Source organism: Budorcas taxicolor, chromosome 10, assembly GCF_023091745.1.
Source record: "Budorcas taxicolor isolate Tak-1 chromosome 10, Takin1.1, whole genome shotgun sequence".
NCBI classification, from domain to species: domain Eukaryota; kingdom Metazoa; phylum Chordata; class Mammalia; order Artiodactyla; family Bovidae; genus Budorcas; species Budorcas taxicolor.
Window position 1 is genome coordinate 22,332,018 of NC_068919.1, and position 25,470 is coordinate 22,357,487.

Sequence of the window (25,470 nt, forward strand, 5' to 3'; positions counted from 1 at the left end):
CAGAACTCACTACCGGACACTTCATTGCATTCCAGAGAGAAGAAATCCAGCTCCACCCACCAGAACACCGACACAAGCTTGCCTAACCAGAAAACCTTGACAAGTCACCCATCCAGCCCTACCCACAGTGAGGAACCTCCACAATAAAGAGGAACCACAAACTGCCAGAATATGGAAAGGCCACCCCAAACACAGCAATATAAACAAGATGAAAAGGCAGAGAAATACTCAGCAAGTAAAGGAACAGGATAAATGCCCATCAAACCAAACAAAAGAGGAAGAGATAGGGAATCTACCTGATAAAAAATTCCAAATAATGATAATAAAAATGATCCAAAATCTTGAAAACAAAATGGAGTTACAGATAAATAGCCTGGAGACAAGGATTGAGAAGATGCAAGAAAGGTTTAACAAGGACCTAGAAGAATTAAAAAAGAGTCAATATATAATGAATAATGCAATACATGAGATCAAGAACACTCTGGAGGGAACTAACAGTAGAATAATGGAGGCAGAAGATAGGATAAATGAGGTAGAAGATAGAATGGTAGAAATAAATGAAGCAGAGAGGAAAAAAGAAAAAAAGAATTAAATGAGGACAACCTCAGAGACCTCTGGGACAATATTAAATGCCCCAACATTCAAATCATAGAGGTCCCAGAAGAAGACAAAAAGAAAGACCATGAGAAAATACTTGAGGAGATAATAGTTGAAAACTTCCCTAAAATGGGGAAGGAAATGGTCACCCAAGTCCAAGAAACCCAGAGAGTGCCAAACAGAATAAACCCAAGGCAAAACACCCCAAGACACATATTAATCAAAACAAAGATCAAACACAAAGAAAAAATATTAAAAGCAGCAAGGGAAAAACAACAAAAAACACACAAGGGGATTCCCATAAGGATAACAGCTGATCTTTCAATAGAAACTCTTCAGGCCAGAAGGGAATGGCAGGAATACTTAAAGTGATGAAACAGAAAAACCTACAGCCCAGATTAGGGTACCCAGAGAGGATCTCATTCAAATATGAAGGAGAAATCAAAAGCTTTACAGACAAGCAAAAGATGAGAGAATTCAGCACCACCAAACCAGCTCTCCAGCAAATGCTAAAGGATCTTCTCTAGACAGGAAACAGAGAAAGGGTGTATAAACTCGAACCCAAAATAATAAAGTAAATGGCAACCGGATCATATTTATCAATAATTACCTTAAATGTAAATGGGTTGATTGCCCCAACCAAAAGACAAAGACTGGCTGAATGGATACAAAAACAAGACCCCTATATATGTTGTCTACAAGAGATCCACCTCAAAACAAGGGACACATACAGACTGAAAGTGAAGGGCTGGAAAAAGATATTCCACACAAACAGAGACCAAAAGAAAGCTGGAGTAGCAATACTCATATCAGATAAAATAGACTTTAAAACAAAGGCTGTGAAAAGAGACAAAGAAGGACACTATATAATGATCAAAGGATCAATCCAAGAAGATATAACAATTATATATGCACCCAACATAGGGGCACCGCAATATGTAAGACAAATGCTAACAAGTATGAAAGGGGAAATTAACAATAACACAATAATAGTGGGAGACTTTAATACCCCACTCACACCTATGGATAGATCAACTAAGCAGAAAATTAACAAGGAAACACAAACTTTAAGTGATATAATAGACCAGTTACACCTAATCGATATCTATAGGACATCTCACCCCAAAACAATGAATTTCACCTTTTTCTGAAGTGTACACGGAATCCTCTCCAGGATAGATCACATCCTGGGCCATAAATCTAGCCTTGGTAAATTCAAAAAAATGGAAATCATTCCAAGCATCTTTTCTGACCACAATGCAGTAAGATTAGATCTCAATTACAGGAGAAAAACTATTAAAAATTTCAATATATGGAGGCTGAACAACACGCTGCTGAATAACCAACAAATCACAGAAGAAATCAAAATATGCATAGAAACGAATGAAAATGAAAACACAACAACCCAAAACCTGTGGGACACTGTAAAAGCAGTGCTAAAGGGAAGGTTCATAGCAATCCAGGCTTACCTCATGAAACAAGAAAAAAGTCAAATAAATAACCTAACTCTACCCCTAAAGCAACTAGAAAAGGAAGAGATGAAGAACTCCAGGGTTAGTAGAAGGAAAGAAATCTTTAAAATTAGGGCAGAAATAAATGCAAAAGAAACAAAAGAGACCATAGCAAAAATTAACAAAGCCAAAAGCTGGTTCTTTGAGAAGATAAATAAAATTGACAGACCATTAGCCAGACTCATCAAGAAACAAAGGAAGAGGAATCAAATCAACAAAATTAGAAATGAAAGTGGAGAGACAAAGGACACTATACAATGATCAAAGGATCACAACAGACAACACAGAAATACAAAGGATCATAAGAGACTACTGTCAGCAACTCTATGCCAATAAAATGGAAGAAATAGACAAATTCTTAGAAGAGTACAACTTTCCAAAACTGAACCAGGAAGAAATAGAAAATCTTAACAGACCCTTCACAAGCACAGAAATTGAAACTGTAATCAGAAATCTTCCAGCAAACAAAAGCCCAGGACCAGATGGCTTCACAGCTGAATTCTACCAAAAATTAAAATTTAGAGAAGAGCTAACACCTATCCTACTCGAACTCTTCCAGAAAATTGCAGAGGAAGGTAAACTTCCAAACTCATTCTATGAAGCCACCATCACCCTAATACCAAAATCAGACAAAGATGCCACAAAAAAAGAAAACTACAGGCCAATATCATTGATGAACATAGATGCAAAAATCCTTAACAAAATTCTAGCAAACAGAATCCAACAACACATTAAAAAGATCCTACATCATGACCAAGTGGGCTTTATCCCAGGAATGCAAGGATTCGTCAATATCCACAAATCAATCAACGTACTACACTACATTAACAAATTGCAAGATAAAAACCATATGATTATCTCAATAGATGCAGAGAAAGCCTCTGACAAAATTCAACATCAATTTATGATAAAAGCCCTCCAGAAAGCAGGAATAGAAGGAATATACCTCAACATAATAAAAGCTATATATGACAAACCCACAGCAAACGTCATCCTCAATGGTGAAAAATTGAAAGCATTTCCCCTTAAGTCAGGAACAAGACAAGGGTGCCACTCTCACCACTACTATTCAACATAGTTTTGGAAGTTTTGGCTACAGCAATCAGAGCAGAAAAAGAAATAAAGGGAATCCAGATTGGAAAAGAAGAAGTAAAACTCTCACTGTTTGCAGATGACATGATCCTCTACATAGAAACCCTAAAGACTCCACCAGAAAATTATTAGAGATAATCAATGAATATAGTAGAGTTGCAGGATATAAAATTAACACGCAGCAATCCCTTGCATTCCTATACACTAAAAAATGAGAAAACAGAAAGAGAAATTAAGGAAACAATTCCATTCACCATTGCAATGAAAAGAATAAAATACTCAGGAATATATCTACCTAAAGAAACAAAAGACCTATATATCAGTTCAGTTCAATTCAGTCGCTCAGTCGTGTCTGACTCTTTGCGATCCCACGAATCTCAGCACTCCAGGTCTCCCTGTCCATCACCAACTCCCGGAGTCTACTGAAACCCATGTCCATCGAGTCAGTGATGCCATTCAGCCATCTCATCTTCTGTTGTCCCCTTCTCCTCCTGCCCCCAATCCTTCCCAGCATTAGGGTGTTTTCCAATGAGTCAACTCTTTGCATGAGGTGGCCAAAGTATTGGAGTTTCAGCTTCAACATCAGTCCTTCCAATGAACACCCAGGACTGATCTCCTTTAGGATGGACTGGTTGGATCTCCTTGCAGTCCAAGGGACTCTCAAGAGTCTTCTCCAACACCACAATTCAAAAGCATCAATTCTTTGGTTCTCAGCTTTCTTCACAGTCCAACCCTCACATCCATATGCGACCACAGGAAAAACCATAGCCTTGACTAGACGGACCTTCGTTGGCAAAGTAATGTCTCTGCTTTTAAATATGCTATCTAGGTTGGTCATAACTTTCCTTTCAAGGAGTAAGTGTCTTTTAATTTCATATAGGAAACTATAAAACACTGGTAAAGAAATCAAAGAGGACACAAATTGATGGAGAAATATACCACATTCATGGATTGGAAGAATCGATATATTGAAAATGAGCATACTACACAAAGCAATCTATATATTCAATGCAATCCCTATTAAGCTACCAATGGTATTTTTCACAGAACTAGAACAAATAATTCCCCAGTTTGTATGGAAATACAAAAAACCTTGAATAGCCAAACAATCTTGAGATAGAAGAATGGAACTGGAGGAATCAACCTGCCTGACTTCAGGCTCTGCTACAAAGCCACAGTCATCAAGACAGTATGGTACTGGCACAAAGACAGAAATGTAGATTAATGGAACAAAATAGAAAGCCTAGAGATAAATCCATGCACCTATGGACACCTTATCTTTGACAGAAGAGGCAAGAATATACAATGGAGAAAAGACAATCTCTTTAACAAGTGGTGCTGGGAAAACTGGTCAACCACTTGTAAAAGAATGAAACTAGATCACTTTCTAACACCATACACAAAAATAAACTCAAAATGGATTAAAGAGCTAAACGTAAGACCAGAACCTATAAAACTCCTAGAGGAAAACATAGACAAAACACTCTCCGATATAGATCATAGCAGGGTCCTCTATGACCCACCTCCCAGAGTAATGGAAATAAAAGCAAAAATAATCAGATGGGACCTAATTAAACTTAAAAGCTTTAGTACAACAAAGGAAACTATAAAAAGGTGAAAAGACAGCCTTCAGAATGGGAGAAAATAATAGCAAATGAAGCAACTGACAAAGAATTAATCTCAAAAATATACAAGCAACTCCTGCAGCTCAATGCTAGAAAAATAAAAAACCCAATAAAAAAATGGACCAAAGAACTAAACAGACATTTCTCCAAAGAAGACATACGGACGGCTAACAAACACATAAAAAGATGCTCAACATCACTCATTATCAGAGAAATGCAAATTAAAAGCACAATGAGGTACCATTTCATGCCAGTCAGAATGGCTGCTATCCAAAAGTCTACAAGCAATAAATACTGGAGAGGGTGTGGAGAAAAGGGAACCCTCTTCCACTGTTGGTGGGAATGCAAACTAGTACAGCCACTATGGAGAACAGTGTGGAGATTCCTTAAAAAACTGGAAATAGAACTGCCATATGACCCAGCAATCCCACTGCTGGGCATACACACCGAGGAAACCAGAATGGAAAGAGACATGTGTACCCCAATGTTCAATGCAGCACTATTTACAATAGCCAGGACATGGAAGCAACCTAGATTTCCATCAGCAGATGAATGGATAAGAAAGCTGTGGTACGTATACACAATGGAGTATTACTCAGCCATTAAAAATAATACATCTGAGTCAGTTCTAGTGAGGTGGATGAAACTGGAGCCTATTATACAGACTGAAGTAAGCCAGAAAAAAAAAAAAAACACCAATACAGTATACTAACACATATATATGGAATTTAGAAAGATGATAATGATAACCCTGTATGCGAGATAGCAAAAGAGACACAGATGTATAGAACAGTATTTTGGACTCTGTGGGAGAGGGCGAGGGTGGGATGATTTGGGAGAATGGCATTGAAACATGTATATTATCATATGTGAAACAAATTGCCAGTCCAGGTTTGATGCATGAGACAGGGTGCTCAGGGCTGGTGCACTGGGATGACCCAGAGGGATGGTATGGGCAGGGAGGTGGGAGGGGAGTTCAGGATGGGGAACACATGTACACCCGTGGCAGATTCATGTCAATGTATGGCAAAACCACTACAATATTGTAAAGTAATTAGCCTCCAATTAAAATAAATAAATTTATATTAAAAAAATAAAAAGACATATACTCAGTAGTGGAGATTTAATAAAACTAAGTTTTGTTGCTTTTTCAATGTTACAGCCTGAAGTGTATCCTTCCCAAATTCACATATTGAAATCCCTATCCCTCGTACCTCAGAATGTATCCTTCTTTGGAGATAAAGCCTTTAAAGATAAGGTAAACTGGGCCATTTACACTGGATTAAAGTGGACCCTAATCCAGTCTGGTTGGTGTACAATGAGGAAATTTGAGCAAACAAAGAGACACAAAGGATTTGCATGCACAGAGGAAAGTCCATATGGGGACACAGGGAGAAGGTGGCCATCTCCAAGTCAAGAAAGGAGGATTCAGGAGAAACCAACTATGTGGGCACCTTGATCCTGGATTTCTAGCCTCAGAACTGTAAGAAAATAAGTTTCTATTGTTTAAACCACCAAGTCTGGGGAATTTTGTTACGGCAGCCTAGTCAATTAATACAGTCAATAACATTTTTAAGTGAAACTGGCTTTTTACCCCCCTGCAAATATAGAAATGAAGGATACAATGACCTCTAACATAGAATTAAGACTTTTGTCTTGTTCTTGTTGAGGGACCAGGAGTTTTATCCACCACTGCTTTTGCACCGCTAGGACAAATGTCAACACAGAGAAAAAGGCAAATATTGTTTTGATATTATTATGAAACTTGGTCTGACCTCATGGAATCCCTGAAAAGGTCTTTGGGTCCTTTGTGGTTCATGGAATATCCTTTGAGAACCACTCTCCTAGTCTATGTGATTTGTGCTGCCAAAGCTGCAATGGCCGCAGTCAAGCCAGGCTTTCTCTGCTACTTCACTGCTAACTTGTTTACTGGCAATTAGCCTATCAACTGTAACATATGCTTTCAGTACCCACACTATATTTCTGCAGCAATATTTCAACCTTTCAAATTAAAAATATTATTTATGTCTTTAAAAGACAGGTAGGTAGGATGGCGACTTGAATTTTTGGCAAAACCTTAGAGGGGAGGAATACACTGAATTGGCTTTCATGGTTAATGGATCAAGCAATACACTTAGCAGCTGGACAGGAAATAAAAAGGACCAAGGTTTTGAACTGAGACCCATAGGAAGTCCCAAGAATGGATAAACCTGGTCAAGTTCTCCTCAGGCAGGGAGCCCCCAACGTACTTTATCTTTTGTTAAAACTTTCGCCTACCTTCTCTGTGATGCCCACCTTGTGCAGGGAAGTAGGCTTGAGAGTCCACTGCTTGGAGACCTTGGGACATCTGTAGAGGCCTGGCACTGCCCCACGCCCACACAAGTGGAAGACTGGATCTGAGCTATAGTCATTATCTCAGATCTTGAAAGACAGTGATTTTAAGATATACTATTTATGCTTATTTCTTGAATTAGAATAATTCAAGATCTGCAACATCATCCCTGGCAGTTTTCTCATTAATTTTACCTGTGTATTCACTGACAGAGTCCTTGTTGTCACATGAACATACAGTTTCAATTTCTTGACACATCATTGGATTCAGGGTTTCTTTGAGCCAAGCAGTATTCTTTAAGAAAGCATGCTTTAAAAAAGGGTACAAATGAACTTATTTGCAAGGTAGAATTCTTGTATTCTTGCCTGAGAAATCCTATGGACAGAGGAACCTGGCAGGCTACAGACCATGGGGTTGCGAAAACAGCTATATGGTATCTTAGCCAGACCAAGGATCAAAACTGCAACCCCTGCATTAGAAGGCAGATTCTGTCTTTTATAGATGGTTTTTAGAAACAAGAGTTCAGTCAAATACTCTGCATGTAATTAGGTTACTATCTTAAGTTTCTTCAGTTCAGTTCAGTTCAGTTCAGTCGCTCAGTTGTGTCTGACTCTTTGCGACCCCATGAATCACAGCACGCCAGGCCTCCCTGTCCATTACCAACTCCCTGAGTTCACTCAAACTCATGTCCTTCAAGTCGGTGATGCCACCTAGCCATCTCATCCTCTGTCGTCCCCTTCTCCTCCTGCCCCCAGTTCCTCCCAGCATCAGAGTCTTTTCCAATGAGTCAGCTCTTCACATGAGGTGGCCAAAGTAAGTTTCTTCAATATGTAATAATTCTCCTTCCATTGTTTTCCCTCCACTGTACTTGTGTTTTGTTCCATCATATTGATTTTTGAAGGGGCTGGGCCTTTTGTCCTGAAGAATATCTCACTTTCTGGACTTGTCTAGTTGTTTTTTTGGAATATGACTTGTTGTTCTCCTGGCTCCCTTGCCTCCTGATAGAACTAAAGGCTGGATTAGGCTTTGTTTATTTTCTTATTTTTGGCAGGAATACTGTGTCGGGGAAGTCATGTCCTGAGTATGATATCATGTCAGGATAGACATAATGACTTGATGAGGCTAAGAGCCATCGCTAGGATAAGATGGTGGCAGAAAAATTTATCTTTTGTAAAGTTTTATATTCCCCTTGCAACCAGAAAATAATTTGAGACATCTCAAGGTTTTAAAGCTTTTTCTTTATTTGGCCTGAAATAATTTTTCCTTCATGATTGCCTGAAGCAGGGTGTTAGTTCACATTTTTTCTTCCTACAACTGTGAATCCCTGTAACACCAGAAAGAGATGTTATAAACTCATCACTAAATGCTGAAACATTAATATCTAACAGAGTTCTAACATTAATATCTAAAAGGGTTCGCTCTTTTGGAAATTGTAACCCAAGGATGATATGTTCCATATCTGCCTATAAATGAGAATTTCATTAAAGTGTGATACCTGTGAACTGAAAATGAATTCTTTTTAAAAAATTTTATTGAGCTGATGTATTATATTTTTTGAGGCAGGGGTCCCCAGCCTTTTTGGCACCTGAGACTGGTTACATGGAAAACAATTTTTCCATGGACAAGGGCAGACTGTTAAAGGGATAATTAAAACACATTATATTTATTGCATACTTAATTTCTACTATTATTATATCAGCTCTACCTCAGATCATCAGGCATTAGATCCTGGAAGTTGGGGACCCCTGCAAGCCATGAGCTCAGTCATTTTGAACAACCCAGGAGGAAGCCTAGGTATAGTTTTCTTCCTCCATGAATTTATTTTTCTGTTCTAAACTCACAGAGAGCAATGCGATATGGTAACGGGTATTATAATCCCAGGATGAAGGGGTTAATCCCTGTGCTCTAGGATCAAACACTAGCAGGGTCAGAAGAGTGATGGACAGGCCAGGACTAGTCAGCTCTTAGACCTGTGGGATTCACATTGATTGAGTTTTCTTCTGATTGATCAGAAATTTTTCTGAGTTCCCAAGAAATATCTTTCAAGAATACATAGTGTAAGAGGGTGGGGATAAGTGGTGCATTTGCTCTGGGATGAGAAGAAAGAAGATTCCTTCACTCTGAAATAACATTCCGAGTCAGGGTAGGTCTTGTGGAATCTTCAAGGACCCACTTAAGGCTCATCTCCAAGATCTCTTCCCAGGTAACTCTACTCAAAAAAAGAATTTACCTGCCACGTCTCTTTACTTACCTTGTGGTAACTCAGGTTTTCCTTTGAAGGGTCTCTACTCTTCATCTGTCTAGTGTTATATAATAACTACCTTCTTGCTATCTCTACTCCCTTATTTGACAGTTTTCTCATAGAACAAGACACATGAACTGTCAGGGTTTAAGGATTTAGTGTCATATTTTCACCTTGCGGATCTGCTTTTAGTTATGGACTTTAGAAATGTGTTACAAGAGCTGTCTGTTTCAATCAGTAGAATTCAGTTCCCAACAACCACTTTCCAAAAACTTGTTTTGTTTCATACTGAGCTTATGAAAAGAGGAATTATGTAAATCAGACAGATGTGGGTTCAACTTCTTGCCTCATCATATACTCCTGAATGACCCAGTACTCAGGCTAATAATGTGTGTGCATGCATGCTACTAAGTCACTTCAGTCGTGTCTGACTTTTTGCAACCCTATGGACAGTAGCCCTCCAGGCTCTTCAGTCCATGGGATTCTCCAGGCAAGAATATTGCAGTTGGTTGTCATATCCTCCAGGGGATCTTCCAGACCCAGGGATCGAACCTGCAGCTCTTATGTCTCCTGCATTGGCAGGCTGGCTCCATACCGCTAGTGCCACCTGGGAAGCCCACACAAACTCACACTCTTTATTAACTCCACTTCCTATACTTCTTTCATGATGTTCTCTTTTACATGGCCTTGAGGATATGTTTAATAAATTTTGCTAAAATGTGGGGAAATTATTTATTTTGATGACTTTGGTGGTACTCGTTCACATTCTGAACTATTGCAAGTAGATGTGGGGTAAATCTCTAAAGAAAGGAGTCAGGGGCAAGTGGGTATTAAGCTCCTATATTATTTTCCCCTGACACTCAGAGGTTGGTTCCTGATGCTGAGACATATGTAGTGGAGCATAACTGTGGTTTTTGAACAAGGATTTAATACACTTCAACCTCTGTGGTACGTAATCACAGTGAAGCATAGCTTTACAATAACCCTCCTCTTCCTTTTATCTTTTCCTTGGCATCTTGCCATCACCACCCTCTGCCATCTAGAATATCTCAGAAATATCCTTTCTCCAATGCTGTTATTGTGTTGAATGCTATGAAACTCATGTAAAAACTATTATAATCATACAAATTCTTAAGTAGTACAGTATGGACCTAAAAGATAAATTGGCAAAGAGCAAATGCAGAAAGTCACTCATTGGGTAAATAAAGTATCAATTGAACAATTTTTAAAAACAGAATTAAAATTTTAATTTAAGCAATTTTTTGTTAGAAAAAGTTGTGTTCCCAATGCTGGTAAGATGTTGGTAACACTATATAAATTGCTATATATTTATTGGAAGCCAATTAGTTAATATTAAAAGGGTGAAGATACGAATACTAATTTGAACAAATATCTTCACTTTGGGAAATTCCTTGTGAGAAAATACCATATATGTTTAAATGAAAAGTGAAACTCATTATTCTCAGAGAAGGAAGAGTCCCCTGATATTTGATTCTTTGCAAAAATTACAAAAAGCAATATTATAATGCTTTCACACAATTGTTTGACTTTGCACAGTTAAGTACAACTTAGTGAAGATCCTTTTACCAGGAATGATCTTCATCAAGGCAGGTTCTACAATACTCTGGAAGTCAGCTGAAGAGATTAGTAAAAAAGATAGGTATAATTTAGCAAAACTTAACTGCCTTTCTTGGGATTATGCTTTTAAAATTATGTGTTCAATATTGTTTAAACAAATCTTTTTAAATGAATGTTTTGTTGCTGAGATCATGAATACTCAATTACAGGCTAAGTGGAAAAGCAATAGTTGTAATACTTTGTGAATTAGCTCTGTGGTTTAGAAATGTTTTAGTGATGACTTCATACATGGATTCCCAATGTGCTTAATTTAAATAATGTAGGCACATTGTAGACACATATAGACACATGATATGCTTGGAAAATGTTTGAAGATAAAAAACAGTTCTAGTGATCATAAATACATCAGCTTAAGTTGCTACTAAAGAAATTAAAATAAATTTTATGAACTAAGAATGGAAAAAAGTTTATTTCAAAATCAATAAACTATGTAATATGTGATTTAAATTAAGTATGCGTAACTGAATTGACATATTAAACATTTAAGGTAAAATTTCACAATTTTATTTACAACCTTAATATATTTATATATTCAGGTTTATTTTAAATTTTATTTAAATCTTCTAATTGAGGAAAAGTGGGAACATACTTCATATATATATGTATATATATACTGTGTATATATGCATATGTAAATAATATAGTTATGCGTAACATATATATAAAGTTTACCTCATATTACGTATCACAATTTTAAGTAATGGAAATGTTACATATGGATATATTCCTTAAAACAATTTTACCATGGGAGAAATGTAGAAGTTGCCCAAATTCTCCATCATACAGGAACTGATTGATATATAGCAAGTTTCTAAGTACAGTATTAATGTGGATCATTAAAGATAGCGATCAGTATAAGTATCTAATAACATGGAATTGGTTTTATAATGTAAAAAATGATGAAATGTGTATATGGAGTATGATTTCATATACACAGTATGTAATAATCTATACATCAAACAAGAAAACTGGGAAGGAATATACCCAAATAGTAACTGTAGTTGTTTTTCGGTGTCAGTTGAGTTTTTTTCAATATGGACACTGTAATGAATTTTAGGAAAGGAAGAACTCAGGTCATTGAGTTCTAGCTCCCAACCACACAGACAGTCTGCCCCCCTGAACTCACTCTCTGACATGGATGTTTCTTTCACCGCTGAAAAATGGCAACTATGCAAACGTATTCCTGCTATTAAATTAAATAACACACATTAAAATTTTTTTTAAAATTGGTCTCAATTCTGGGCTTCCTCCTGAACGTAAGAAGAGAAGTTCCTGCTTGAAGACTTTAGACCCTCCTTGTCTGATCCACGCTGAGTCTCGAAATAAGAGGGAACAAACTTCAATCTTTCATTTTGGGTAGTACCCAAAGCTTTGAAAATTCTGCCATGGTTGCTTTAGTCTTTAGCTCACGGCTCTTAGGGTTCAGCTGGTAAAGAATCTGTCTGCAATGCAGAGACCCCAGTTCCACTCCTGGATTGAGAAGATCCCCTGGAGAAGGGATAGGCTACCCACTCCTGTATTCCTGGGCTTCCCGGGTGGCTCAGCCGGTAAAGAATCTGCCTGCAAAGTGGGAGGAGACCAGGGTTCGACCCCTGGGTTGGGAAGATCCCCAGGAGAAGGGAAAGGCTACCCACTCCAGGACTCTGGGCTGGAGAATTCCATGGACTGTGTGTATAGTTTATGGGTCGCAGAGAGTTGGGTGCGACTTTCACTTTCATGGCTTTCATCTCTATTAAATACAATGCTCCCTCTCTCTCACCCCAACCTCAGAAAACCTAAAGCCTCCAACAGTTTCCATTTTTCATTAAATTAGTATGAACTGGGTTCTGGTAATTTCTTGATACTAGGTTTTGATGGGAACAGATTAAAATCACATGAGGGATGTGGTAGGGAGGGTCCAAAAGACCAGAAAGATGAGAAGGAAGAGCCATGGATGACCTACTTTACAGTCTGCAGGGACAGCAGCTGGCAACCTCCCTTAGCTACTGCCAAGACTTTGGATTATTCCAGCCACAGCTAAGCACTTCTTTTGTAATATCTGCAGGATTTGAGGATTCAAGGATTCCTTGACTTCTCATACTTTCTTTCAGAGACATTAAGAAAATATGCATTGTAATATTGACAATATTTTCTTGGAAGCTCAGGTTAATATCAGTTCAAGTGATGAGCACTCTGAGTTCACATCACTGTTTTCCTTGGTACTAATGTCTTTGTGTCTTGCCTTGTAATTTGTCCCTGTGATTCCTATTTTCCTTAGCTCTACCAAGTAGGCAGTGCACAGAAGGGACCACTTTCTTAGGTCACAAAGGTAGCAAAATAAATCTGTAGACTTAGGGAAAGCCAGTGAACAATCTATCGCAGACAGTTGGGGTTCAAGGACGGCCTTGCAAGATCTGACACAAACTAGTAGTAACATTCTGATGAACAGAATCCCCAGCCCCACTGTCCTCTATGTGGAGAAAGGAAAGGTCCTGTTGCTCATGGCTTTGAAAGCCTGTCCAGTGTGTGATGACTACTTGGATTCAGAGAGTGAGATGGGCAAGGTCAGTGATTTAGGAAGGCATTCTGTCCACGTTTTGGATAGATTTGCAGACATGCCTAAAGTACATGTAAAGTTGTAACACCTGATTTTTATTAATTCCCTTAACTCTCATTCTCTTAAAAACTTGGCCATAACTCAGATGTCTCAGTTCCCAACAAGAAGCATTAAATCCCTGAAGATGCTCAGGAGCAAGTTTCCCAGGCTCTCTCTTTGGGCAGGTGTCAGATGATGGATGGGATCCGAAGTATGGGAATTTCTGAGAAGCAGATTCTCATGCCCTGCCCTGGGGGATGCTTCCTGGGTAGTTGGCAGTTGTGACCCACATCTGCTGTGAACTGGCTGAAAGCCAGCAGCTTTTCTTCTCTGAATAGGAAAGGAAGTCAAATGTGGGGTGTTAGGGGGTACAAGAACCGCAGAATGTGGACAGTCTGGGTCTCTGGTGCCTCCTAAGGAAGACTCATCTGTTGGGTTAGGTGGGTGGTTAGAAGGCTGAGTCATCAGGGGACTCGACGAATTTCTCAGCATCCAGGTCCCATGCATCCCATCACTTGCCACTTCTCTCTTAGAATATAGGTTTTTCCAGGATTATTAGCCAGTGTGTATAGTCTGACTTCTGGGATTATTGTGATGGCATCAAAAATGCTGAACAAGGAGATCTTCCTCCAGATATGGTGGAGGCCAGATGGTTTGGGATGTGGAGCCAAAAAGTAATGGGAGAACGAGCCTAACCCCTTATGGCAAAACCTCTATCAGAGAGAAAGCTATTGTAGGAAGAAGGTGTGTATGGTTTTTTCTTCTGTAAATAGAGGTTAAATAATTTCAGTACAATATTGTCCTCCCTCCATACACTCGATCTGCACTGATAATTGAGTTAATTAGTGTATGTAGTCTTGCCTGGAATATCCAATAGACGGAGGAGCCTGGTGGGCTGCAGTACATGGGGTTGCTAAGAGTCGGACACGACTGAGTGACTTCACTTTCACTTTTCACTTTCATGCATTGGAGAAGGAAATGGCAACCCACTCCAGTATTCTTGCCTGCAGAATCCCAGGGAAGGGGGAGCCTGGTGGGCTGCTGTCTATGGGGTCGCACAGAGTCAGACACGACTGAAGCGACTTAGCAGCAGCAGCAGCAGCAGCAGCATTGTATGTAGCACGAAGTCTCAATTTTCATCACAGAATTATCTGTATGTAGAAACTATGTACAGGAAGCAAGAGAAATATATCCAAATATAAAAATGGGATGAGTAGAGACCTGCCTTATACTTAGCTCTTGAGTCTGCATTGCAGAGAGGCAAAGATTTTACTCTGCAGTCAGATTCATTTAATTCACTTTGAGTCTGAAGAGTAATGAAGACTATGTTGACTTGGTGCAAGCTATTTATGGGTAGATTTGATCTATCATAAACAGATGGTAGAAGGAGTTGTGGTATCAGAGAACACAAGTAGATAAGAGGGTTGAAGTTTCTCAGGAGACAATGCTTCCTTCTACCACTGAAGACCTATGACCTGGACAGTTCCCATCACAGTCCACAGAACTCATGTACCCCAGCCTTTGTCTTGGAGCTTCATATATTAATTATCCTGTAGAACCTGAGATTCTTTTTTGAGACTTTAGAGAAATAATATGTAGATAGCCTACCTTTGTCCAGTGGCAAATTCCAGTTATGTAGTAGCTGGACCTGGATTTAGGTAGAAACTTGTGTCTGGTGTTTCTGAGTCAAGTATGTTCACGGAATATCATGGAGTTCAGACTCAGCCCCAAAATTGTGCTCTGGGGACAGATCTCTGAGAAAAATGTCCTCAATTGACAGAAAAATTCCTTAAGCAATTATCCTTCAATTAAACAATAAATAAATTAAAAAAAAAAGAAAAAAAAAGTCCTCAAATGCTGGAAGGTAGTCCTTACTTTCCAGTCCTACATGGGCAGAGGTAGGATTGAGAAGCAAAAGCAGGAATAGGAAGGGATCTGTTTTGTACCATTTTTAAGTTGAGAAACAAATGTTCTGAAAAAGTTCATTGTTGGAAAATGTCAAGCTCAGGGTGAGGGAGGCAGGGAAGAAGAACTGAGAGGTGGAAAGTTTCTGAATTATCAACCCTGCATTGTGATTATTTAGTTTCTCAGTTGTGTCTGCCTCTTTTGAGATCCCATGGATTACAGCCCACCAGGATCCTCTGTCCATGGGATTTCCTAGGTGAGAATACTGGAGTGGGTTGCCATTTCCTTCTCCAGGGGACTTCACAATCCAGGGGTTGACCCATGTCTCCTGCATTAGCAGGCTGATTTGTTACCACTGAGCCTCCAGAGAAATCCATTCACTCTGTGAGTAGATGTCAAAGAAGAAAGTATGAATTTATAAAGTAGAGATGCAGGATTAGAGAAAGATATTGAGGAATAAATTCAACAGAAGACACTAAGCGAGTAATTGGCTATGAAACATGGCCAGTTGACACAGAGGGCATGTTCATGGTTGCTGCATTTCCCAAGTTTTCCAAGCTTGAGCTTTTTGCTCCCAATAGATGCCTGGGATAACAGAGAAGTGGAGGAGGAAATCTCTCCATAGAGGTGTCTGAAGAAATTAAAAAATTTAACTCGCACATTGACCTTGTAATAAAATGAGCAAGTGTAGCAAAGCCCTATTGGAGTTAGCTTTAGAAAGGAATAAAGGAAAATACAAACAGGATAGAGCATTTACAGGAAATGAGAAAATTCTATGCTGAGTGAATAGGCAGATTTAACACAGTTTGTAACATGTAATTTTCCATCAGAACCTTGAACAACTTTTTAATCAATTTGGATCTGAGTGCCTTGTAATAATTAAAAATGGCAGCTGATATTTTTTGGGAATTCATTCAGGGAGCCATGGGAAAATTACTCTGATATCAACGTAGCCAGGTTGAAGAATTCACCTGGAAATTCCACTTTTCAGCCCTACAGTTCCTGTACAGGTCTGTGTGATGTTTGTATTGTGGTGGTAGTACCCCACCCACAGTATCACAGAGCTTTATAAAAACCTCCCCTTGGTTTTGACCTATCTGGCCTCTGAGAACCTGCATCCCAGCATTTTTTTTTTTTTTTCTAATTTGAGCTATAGTAAGATCAAAGAGTCTTGGCGGTAGGTCAGGGCAGCCTCTCCTGGGTGCTTCTTTCTCAGATCTTTCTGCCCTGCTGCCAAGATCTGCCCTAGAGTCTGCGACTAGAATGGATTTCAGAAATCACGACATCTTCTCCCATCTGTGTTTTCTGGCCAATCTACTCTCGGATGGTTTCCCATAGAAGAGTCTGTCAGACCTGAATGTCTCAACTGGGTTTTACAAGCTGTAGGTAGGCAGAAAATATTTGTCATCAATGTATTTTCTCCTTTAACTCACTAAGCTTCCCAATCACCTCTGTCTGCCCCATTTTATACTTGAAGGGTATTATACAGTAGAAAGGGCTTCCACATAAACTCAGAATGTTATCCTCCCCATTGACTATATTCTGGCTAAATTCAGGACCATGAATGCTACTGTGTGTGACCTGAAAAAAGGGACCTGCCAGTAAATGCAGACGCAGCTCCTAGGGTTTATGTTGGCAAACAGAGGGGAACTTTGTGAGCTTTTCTGAAAGGCTTCCTTTTCTCCAGCTGATGAAACTCCACACCAAAGCCTTGGCTCAGCCAGCATACCTCAAGTTGAATTTAGCCCCACTTATCCCCTTGGCTGAGAGTGCTTGTGCCAGACACAACCTGTGTACCTGGATGCCTTGGCTCTAACCAAATTCAGTCCATGCTTTTTATTCATATTCTTGTTGAACTTCATCATCATATTCCTTTTGAAATCTTTTGTCTCGTGCTCTCAAGACCCTGGTTTTGGTTTACTTTGATAATTGTGTCCATTACTGTGAAAATAAAGGGATATACTGGGTCATCAAAAGAGACCTCATTAAATATTAGCCATCAAACAAGACTGTGAATTTTATTGCTGTTGCTATCAAGAGGGAACAGGATTGAAAAAGGTTGACCTTCTCACTTTCACTGGAAGATCTTACCCAAATCCAAGTTAAATAATTAATTTGAATTTCAATTTTAGCTATAAACTTGTGACTTCTTCCCACCCTTCATATAACTGCATCCCTGCCCCATGAACTTCAAACACCTTCATCTCCATACACACAACCTAACATCTTTTTGCTGATTCAGTTCAATTCAGTCGCTCAGTCGTGTCTGACTCTTTGTGACCCCATGAACCACAGCATGCCAGGCCTCCCTGTCCATCACCAACACCCGGAGTCCACCAAAACCCATGTCCATTGAGTCTGTGATACCATCCAACCATCTCATCCTCTGTCATCCCCTTCTCCTCCTGTCCTCAAATTTTCCCAGCATCAGGGTCTTTTCCAATGAGTCAGCTATTTGCATCAGGTGGCCAAACTATTGGAGTTTCAGCTTCAACATCAGTCCTCCCAGTGAATATTCAGGACTGATTTTCTTTAGGATGGACTGGTTGAATCTCCATGGAATCCAAGGGACTCTCAAGAGTCTTCTCCAACACCACAGTTCAAAAGCACCAATTCTTCTGCACTCAGCTTTCTTTATAGTCCAACTCTCACATCCATACATGATTCTTGGGAAAACCATAGCCTTGACTAAACAGACATTTGTTGACAAAGTAATGTCTAGGTTGGACATAACTTTCCTTCCAAGGAGTAAATGTCTTTTAATTTCAAGGCTGCAGTCACCATCTGCAGTGATTTTGGAGCCCAGAAAAATAAAGTCAGCCACTATTTCCACTGTTTCCCCATCTATTTGCCATGAAGTGATTAAAAAACTCAAAAAACAAGAAAAGAGAACAAATGTTATTTTCTCAGTAACAGATAATGTAGCAGGGGTTGGCTTGGTCAGAGAATGGAGAATGTGAACCTCATAGAGGGAGGCCAGTAGGGAAGAAAGCATTGAACTTGGACTGTTAAGTATACCTGGTTTAGTTGCTAGTCTTTGAAGTGGCGAGATGTATATTGTTGGTATGCTGAACAGTAAATCTGGCTTCTCACGAACCCCTGTGAGGCTCACTGACTCTCTCCAAGTGCTGGTGCATGGGCTTTCCCAAGCAGCCATCAGAGACCGGTTTGCATGGAATTAGCTCTGAGAAACAAAAAGTAGGAGATGTAAAGCAATTACAATCTCAGACATACTAAAATTCTGCAACTCTGTGGTTATGGGGCTGTGAATCTTGTAATCCTGTGGCCATGGCAGAAAGGTCTGAGATTGGAATCCTGAGGGGAATGCAGCTGTTGTATCCCAGTGCTTCACTCCTCGTTGTACCAGAAGGATCTTCCAGGGTCTTTGCCGTGGGCCTTTGCAGGATCCCCTCTCCAGATGGGTGTACGTCCCACTCCATTGACTTTGGGACATGGCCACAGTTGTGGGTGGAGGTGACAGTGCCTGTTCCAGGCTGAGGTTCCATGTGGCATGACATCATGGATTTGAGCCAGCATCCCTGAGCCTTTGTCCTCTAAAATGAGAAAGGTGTGCTCAGGGGTGTTTCTTTAGCCTGGGTCCCAGAACAAAGACACAGCCCTGAATGCAGCCCACAATCTGAGGGCAAGTCCAGATGGTCTGCAGACCAATGAGCAAATGCGTCTCTGGTGGGAGTGGGGTTTGATTCTAAATGCGAATTCACCCCTCCTACCATCTTGCTGGGGCTTCTCCTTTGTCCTTGGATGTGGGGTATCTCCTCACAGCTGCTCCAGTGCCTACAGTCTTACTGGGGTTTCTCTGACATTGGACATGGGGTATATCCTCTCAGCCACTCGCCGCTCCAGAGCCCTGGACGTGGTGTATCTCCTCATGGCCACTCCAGCACTGTCAAGGCTGTCTATTGTCACCCTGCTTATTTAACTTATACGCAGAGTACATCATGAGAAATGCGGGGCTGGATGAAGCACAAGCTGGAATCAAGATTGCCAGGAGAATTATCAGTAACCTCAGATATGCAGATGACACTACCCTTTGGGCAGAAAGTGAAGAGGAACTAAACAGCCTCTTGATGAAAGTGAAAGAGGAGAGTGAAAAAGTTGGCTAAAGCTCAACATTCAGAAAACTAAGAGCATGGCATCTGGTCCATTACTTCATGGCAAATAGAAGGGGAAGCAGTGGAAACAGTGTCAGACTTTTTTTGGGGGGGCTCCAAAATCACTGCAGATGGTGACTGCAGCCATGAAATTAAAAGATGCTCACTCCTTGGAAGAAAAGATATGACCAACCTAGACAGCATATTAAAAAACAGAGACATTACTTTGCCAACAAAGGTCTGTCTAGTTAAGGCTATATTTTTTCCAAGAATCATATATGGATGTGAGAGTTGGACTATAAAGAAAGCTGAGTGCAGAAGAATTGATGCTTTTGAACTGTGGTGTTGGAGAAGACTCTTGAGAGTCCCTCAGACTGCACGGAGATTCAACCAGTCCATCCTAAAGGAAATCAGTCCTGAATATTCATTGGAAGGACTGATGTTGAAGCTGAAACTCCAATACTTTGGCCACCTGATGCGAAGAGCTGACTCATTGGAAAAGACCCTCATCTGGGAAAGATTGAAGCCTTCTCATCTGGGAGGAGAAGGAGATGACAGAGGATAAGATGGTTGGATGGCATCACTAAATCAATGGACATGAGTTTGAGTAAACTCCAGGTGTTGGTGATGAATAGGGAGGCCTGGTGTGCTGCAGTCCATGATGTCGCAAAGAGTCAGACATGACTGAGCGATTGAATTGAACTGAACTGATAGTAGACAGTTGTTGTTGTTTTGCTAATTCATGTCTGACTCTTTGTGACCCCATGGACTGCAGCACACTAGGCTTCCCTGTCCTTCACTATCTTCTGGAGTTTGCTCAAATCATGTCCAGTGAGTCAGTGATACCATCCAACCATCTCATCCTCTGTCGTCCCCTTCTCCTCCTGCCTTCAATCTTTTCCAGCCTCAGAGTCTTTTCCAGTGAGTCAGCTCTTCCCATCAGGTGGCCAAAATATTGGAACTTCAGCCTTAGCATCAGTCTTTCAAATGAATATTTATAGTGTAAATAGCTACTTAACACAGATGCTAAATAGATAGGGAATGACCTATGAAATACATGCTAAAATTTTGGTGGCTCCCCGTTATCCCCAGATAAGAAAGTTTGGAACACAGAGTTTTGCCTATCTTCCTAGATTTACATCTTGTACTTTCCCACTTGCTTCCTTAAACTCAACTGTGTCAAACTGTTTGTTTCCTGAAGGCTCCATGGTCTTTCATAATTCTTTGCCTTTGCCCTGTGTTTGGTTTTGCCTGAAATGCCCTTTCCCCCTTCTGTTCCACAATTTGGTCTTTTATCCACCTTCTTTGATCCAGTGGATTATGATCTGAGCTTAGCATAGCTGTTGACCTCCTGGGCAGTCCTAAATGACTACTTGAGACTAGCCTGGTTTAGATGCACTCACTTGCCCTGAATTTTCATGGCATTCCATACTTATTCTCATTATCTCTCTAAAACCTCATTCCTATCGTCTTTATTAGGTAAAGCCCTTGAAAGAAGGACTTGTCTCGTTCATCTCTGTGTGGAATTGGGATCAGATGGGGGCATTCTCCATCTTGGAAGATTTAGGATTGTGGATGTTGAACTTGCTTTGTTGATCTCCACCTCTGCTCCTGATAGCGACATATACTTTGAGGGTTATAGACAAACTGCAGCATATTAAAAAAAATCAGTGTATTAAAAAATATTCAAACCATGTACATGGAGGAAAAGGCAGAAAACATTAGGGAAAGTAGACCAAAGTAAGGAGGTTAATGGGGATATTTGATCATAGTCTTTAGTGATCCATCAGGGAAGAGCTGGCTTAGTAGAAGACAGGCATATTTTTATTTCTGCTCATGCATTCTATCTATTGCAATTCAATGGTTTGGTTGAATATACCAGAAAAACCTAATCTTATACAGATATGTTGTAGAAAAATGTAGGTTAGTTGCAATGTAAAATCAGAAACTGTGATAATGGACTTCTGATGTTCTTTCCATTGGTCTAGCTTGGAGTTTGAATGGAAATTTCACCCATGCATGGTTTTATTACACTGCCTATTGGTCTTTGGGAAATTGGATCACTGACTTAGACAACTTACTTGTGTTGATATATCTCATTGAAAGTGAAAAGTGAAAGAGAAAGTCACTCAGTCGTGTCTGACTCTTTGTGACCCCATAGACTATACAGTCCATGGAATTTTCCAGGCCAGAATACTGGAGTGTGTAGTTTATCCTTTCTCCAGAGGATCTTCCTGACTCAGTAATCAACCTGGGGTCTCCCACATTGCAGGTGGATTCTTTACCAACTGAGCTATAAGGGAAGCCCATATCTCATTATATGATATCAAAAATGTCACAATGGATAATATGACCACCAATATCTTTAAATCAGAACATTATTTAAATACTGGAGATCCATACAATTCATGATGGCCAGTAACAAGTTTCCCTAAGCCCTAGTTTTTGCCTGAAAGATTAGCTTTTTACTATTAGCAACAAGGATCTGTTGTTTTTCTTGTTGTGACATACTCAGTTTCTTCATTAAAGAGAATGTCTGACAACTACTCAAGTCTAAACACATATTTTTTTCAAGCAAAATGGTGTTTCATGGAAAAAGTAGCTAGTTCAGTTTGCAACTCAAATGATTGCACAAAGAACTTCCTTTGAGATAATATAATAATTTGGGTTGTAGCAGAAGTGCTTTATGTGTACTTCTGTTTTTGTCACACAGAATACTAAAAAGACACATACTCAAGAGTTGAGACTTAATAAAATTAATGGTTTTACTACTCTTTCAGTGTTGTGGACTGAATGGTGTTCTTCTCAAATCCATATGTTAAAGTCCTATCCTTCAGTATCGGAGGATGATAATGTACTTGGAGATATGGCCATTAAATAATTAAGCTAATATGGGGCCATTTGGATTGGTTTAGGGTGGACCTAATCCATTCTGACTGGTGTCCCTATGAGAAGAGGAAATCTGGTCACACAAAGAAAAGAGACACCATCTACAAGTCAAGGAGAGAGGGCTCAGGCAACATTAGCTCTGAGGGTAGCATGATCTTGGATTTCTAGCCTCAGAATTTGAGAAAATAAGTTTGTCTTGTTTAAGCCAAAAGCCTGTGGGAATTTGTTATAGCAGCCCTAGCCAACTAATATAGTCAATAAGTATCTTAAGTGAAACTGGCTTTTTTCCCCCTGCAAATATAGAAATGAAGGATACAATGATCATTAATACAGAATTGAGGCCGCTGACATAAGGTATACCAAGGGACCAGCAGTTTTACCCACCATTGTTTTTGCAGCATCAGGGAAAATGTCAACACAAAGAAAAAGGCAAATACTATTTTTATATAATTATGAAAATATTTCTGACTTCATGAACTCTCTGAAGAGATCTTGGGTCCCTAGATGTCTGTGGACTATCCTTTGAGAACCACCATCTTAATCTATGCTGTTCGTTGTGCCAAAGCTGCAATTTCAACAGTCAATCCAGTCTTTCTCTACAGCTTCACCACTCTCTACTTGTTTGCTGATAATTAGCCTATCAATTGTATCATATGCTTTCATTGATGAAAAATTGGTCAAAAGCCATTGTGAGCAGTGACTTTCTCAGTTTAGTTCAGTTCAGTCACTCAGTCGTGTCCGACTCTTTGCGACCCCATGAATCACAGCACGCCAGGCCTCCCTGTCCATCACCAACTCCCGGAGTTCACTCAGACTCTCGCCCATTGAGTCAGTGATGCCATCCAGTCATCTCATCCTTGGTTGTCCCCTTTTCCTCCTGCCCCCAATCCCTCCCAGCATCAAAGTCTTTTCCAATGAGTCAACTCTTTGCATGAGGTGGCCAAAGTACTGGAGTTTCAGCTTTAGCATCATTCCTTCCAAAGAAATCCCAGGGTTGATCTCCTTTAGAATGGTTTGGTTGGATCTCCTTGCCATCCAAGGGACTCTCAAGAGTCTTCTCCAACACCACAGTTCAAAAGCATCAATTCTTCAGTGCTCAGCCTTCTTCAGAGTTCAACTCTCCCATCCATACATGACTACTGGAAAAACCATAGCCTTGACTAGATGGACCTTAGTCAGCATAGTAATGTCTCTGCTTTTGAATATGCTATCTAGGTTGGTCATAACTTTTCTCACAAGGAGTAAGCGTCTTTTAATTTCATGGCTGAAGTCACCATCTGCAGTGATTTTGGAGCCCCCCAAAATAAAGTCTGACACTGTTTCCACTGTTTCCCCATCTATTTCCCATGGAGTGATGGGACCAGATGCCATGATCTTCGTTTTCTGAATGTTGAGCTTTAAGCCGACTTTTTCACTCTCCTCTTTCACTTTCATCAAGAGGCTTTTTAGTTCCTCTTCACTTTCTGCCATAAGGGTGGTGTCATCTGCATATCTGAGGTGATTGATATTTCTCCCAACAATCTTGATTCCAGCTTGTGTTTCTGCCAGTCCAGCGTTTCTCATGATATACTCTGCATAGAAGTTAAATAAGCAGGGTGACAATATACAGCCTTGACGTACTCCTTTTCCTATTTGGAACCAGTCTGTTGTTCCATGTCCAGTTCTAACTGTTGCTTCCTGGCCTGCATACAGATTTCTCAATAGGCAGGTTAGGTGGTCTGGTATTCCCATCTGTTTCAGAATTTTCTACAGTTTATTGTGATCCACACAGTCAAAGGCTTTGGCATAGTCAATAAAGCAGAAATAGATGTTTTTCTGGAACTCTCTTGCTTTTTCCATGATCCAGTGGATGTTGGCAATTTGATCTCTGTTTCCTCTGCCTTTTCTAAAACCAGCTTGAACATCAGGAAGTTCACAGTTCACGTATTGCTGAAGCCTGGCTTGGAGAATATTGAGCATTACTTTATTAGAGTGTGAGATGAGTGCAATTGAGTGGTAGTTTGAGCATTCTTTGGCATTGCCTTTCTTTGGAATTGGAATGAAAACTGATCTTTTCCAGTCCTGTGGCCACTGCTGAGTTTTCCAAATGTGCTGACATATTGAGTGCAGCACTTTCACAGCATCATCTTTCAGGATTTGAAACAGCTCAACTGGAATGCCATCACCTCCACTAGCTTTGTTTGTAGCGATGCTTTCCAAGGCCCACTTGACTTCACATTCTAGGATTTCTGGCTCTAGATGAGTGATCACATGATCGTGATTATCTAGTTCTGTCAAAATGTTGAAATGGACCCAGTTACGTTGTTGAAATCTCTAGAGTCAAGGACGATGAATATGTATGTCATCTACCTGTGGTTTGTTCTCCTTGATGGTACTCTGTCTCAGATGCTGAATCCATGATGATGGGGCTTTGGGGACAGTGGGAAGGCTGAGGGAAGGCCCATAGTCTGATTACATTATGTTCACTATCCATCTATATTTCTGCAGCAAAACCTCAACATTTCCCTTAAAGATAAAGTTTTCTTGCTTAAGTGGTAGGTAGTTAGGATAGTGACTTGAGCTTCTGGCAAGACCATAAAGAGGAGGAATAGACTAACTTGACTTTCATGGTTAATGGATCAACCACTTAGCAACAGGACAGGGATTAAAACAGGCCAGGGTTTTCACAAAAACAGAAATATAGACAAGTGGAACAAGATAGAAAGCCCAGAGTAAACCCATGCACCTATAGGTACCTTATTTTTGACAAAGGAGTTAAGAATATGCAATGGGACCAAGAAAGTCTCTTCAATAAGTGGTGCTGGGAAAACTGGAGAGCCATGTTTTAAAAGAATGAAATAATGAAATAAAAAACTTGCTAATACCATTCACAAAGATAAACTCAAAATGGTTTAAAGACTTAAATGTAAGACCAGAAACTATACAACTCTTAGAGGAAAACATAGGCAGAAC

At 39.9% G+C, this 25,470-nt stretch overlaps 1 gene segment (V, D, J or C); it reads right to left on the bottom strand.

The window, feature by feature from the left end:
• Positions 1 to 25,470, bottom strand: part of LOC128053828 (T cell receptor delta constant-like) — a 507,065-nt gene that overhangs the window by 20,707 nt on the left and 460,888 nt on the right. The window contains 1 exon segment of the C gene segment in view: positions 3,285 to 3,305. Coding sequence covers positions 3,285 to 3,305 — 21 coding nt within the window.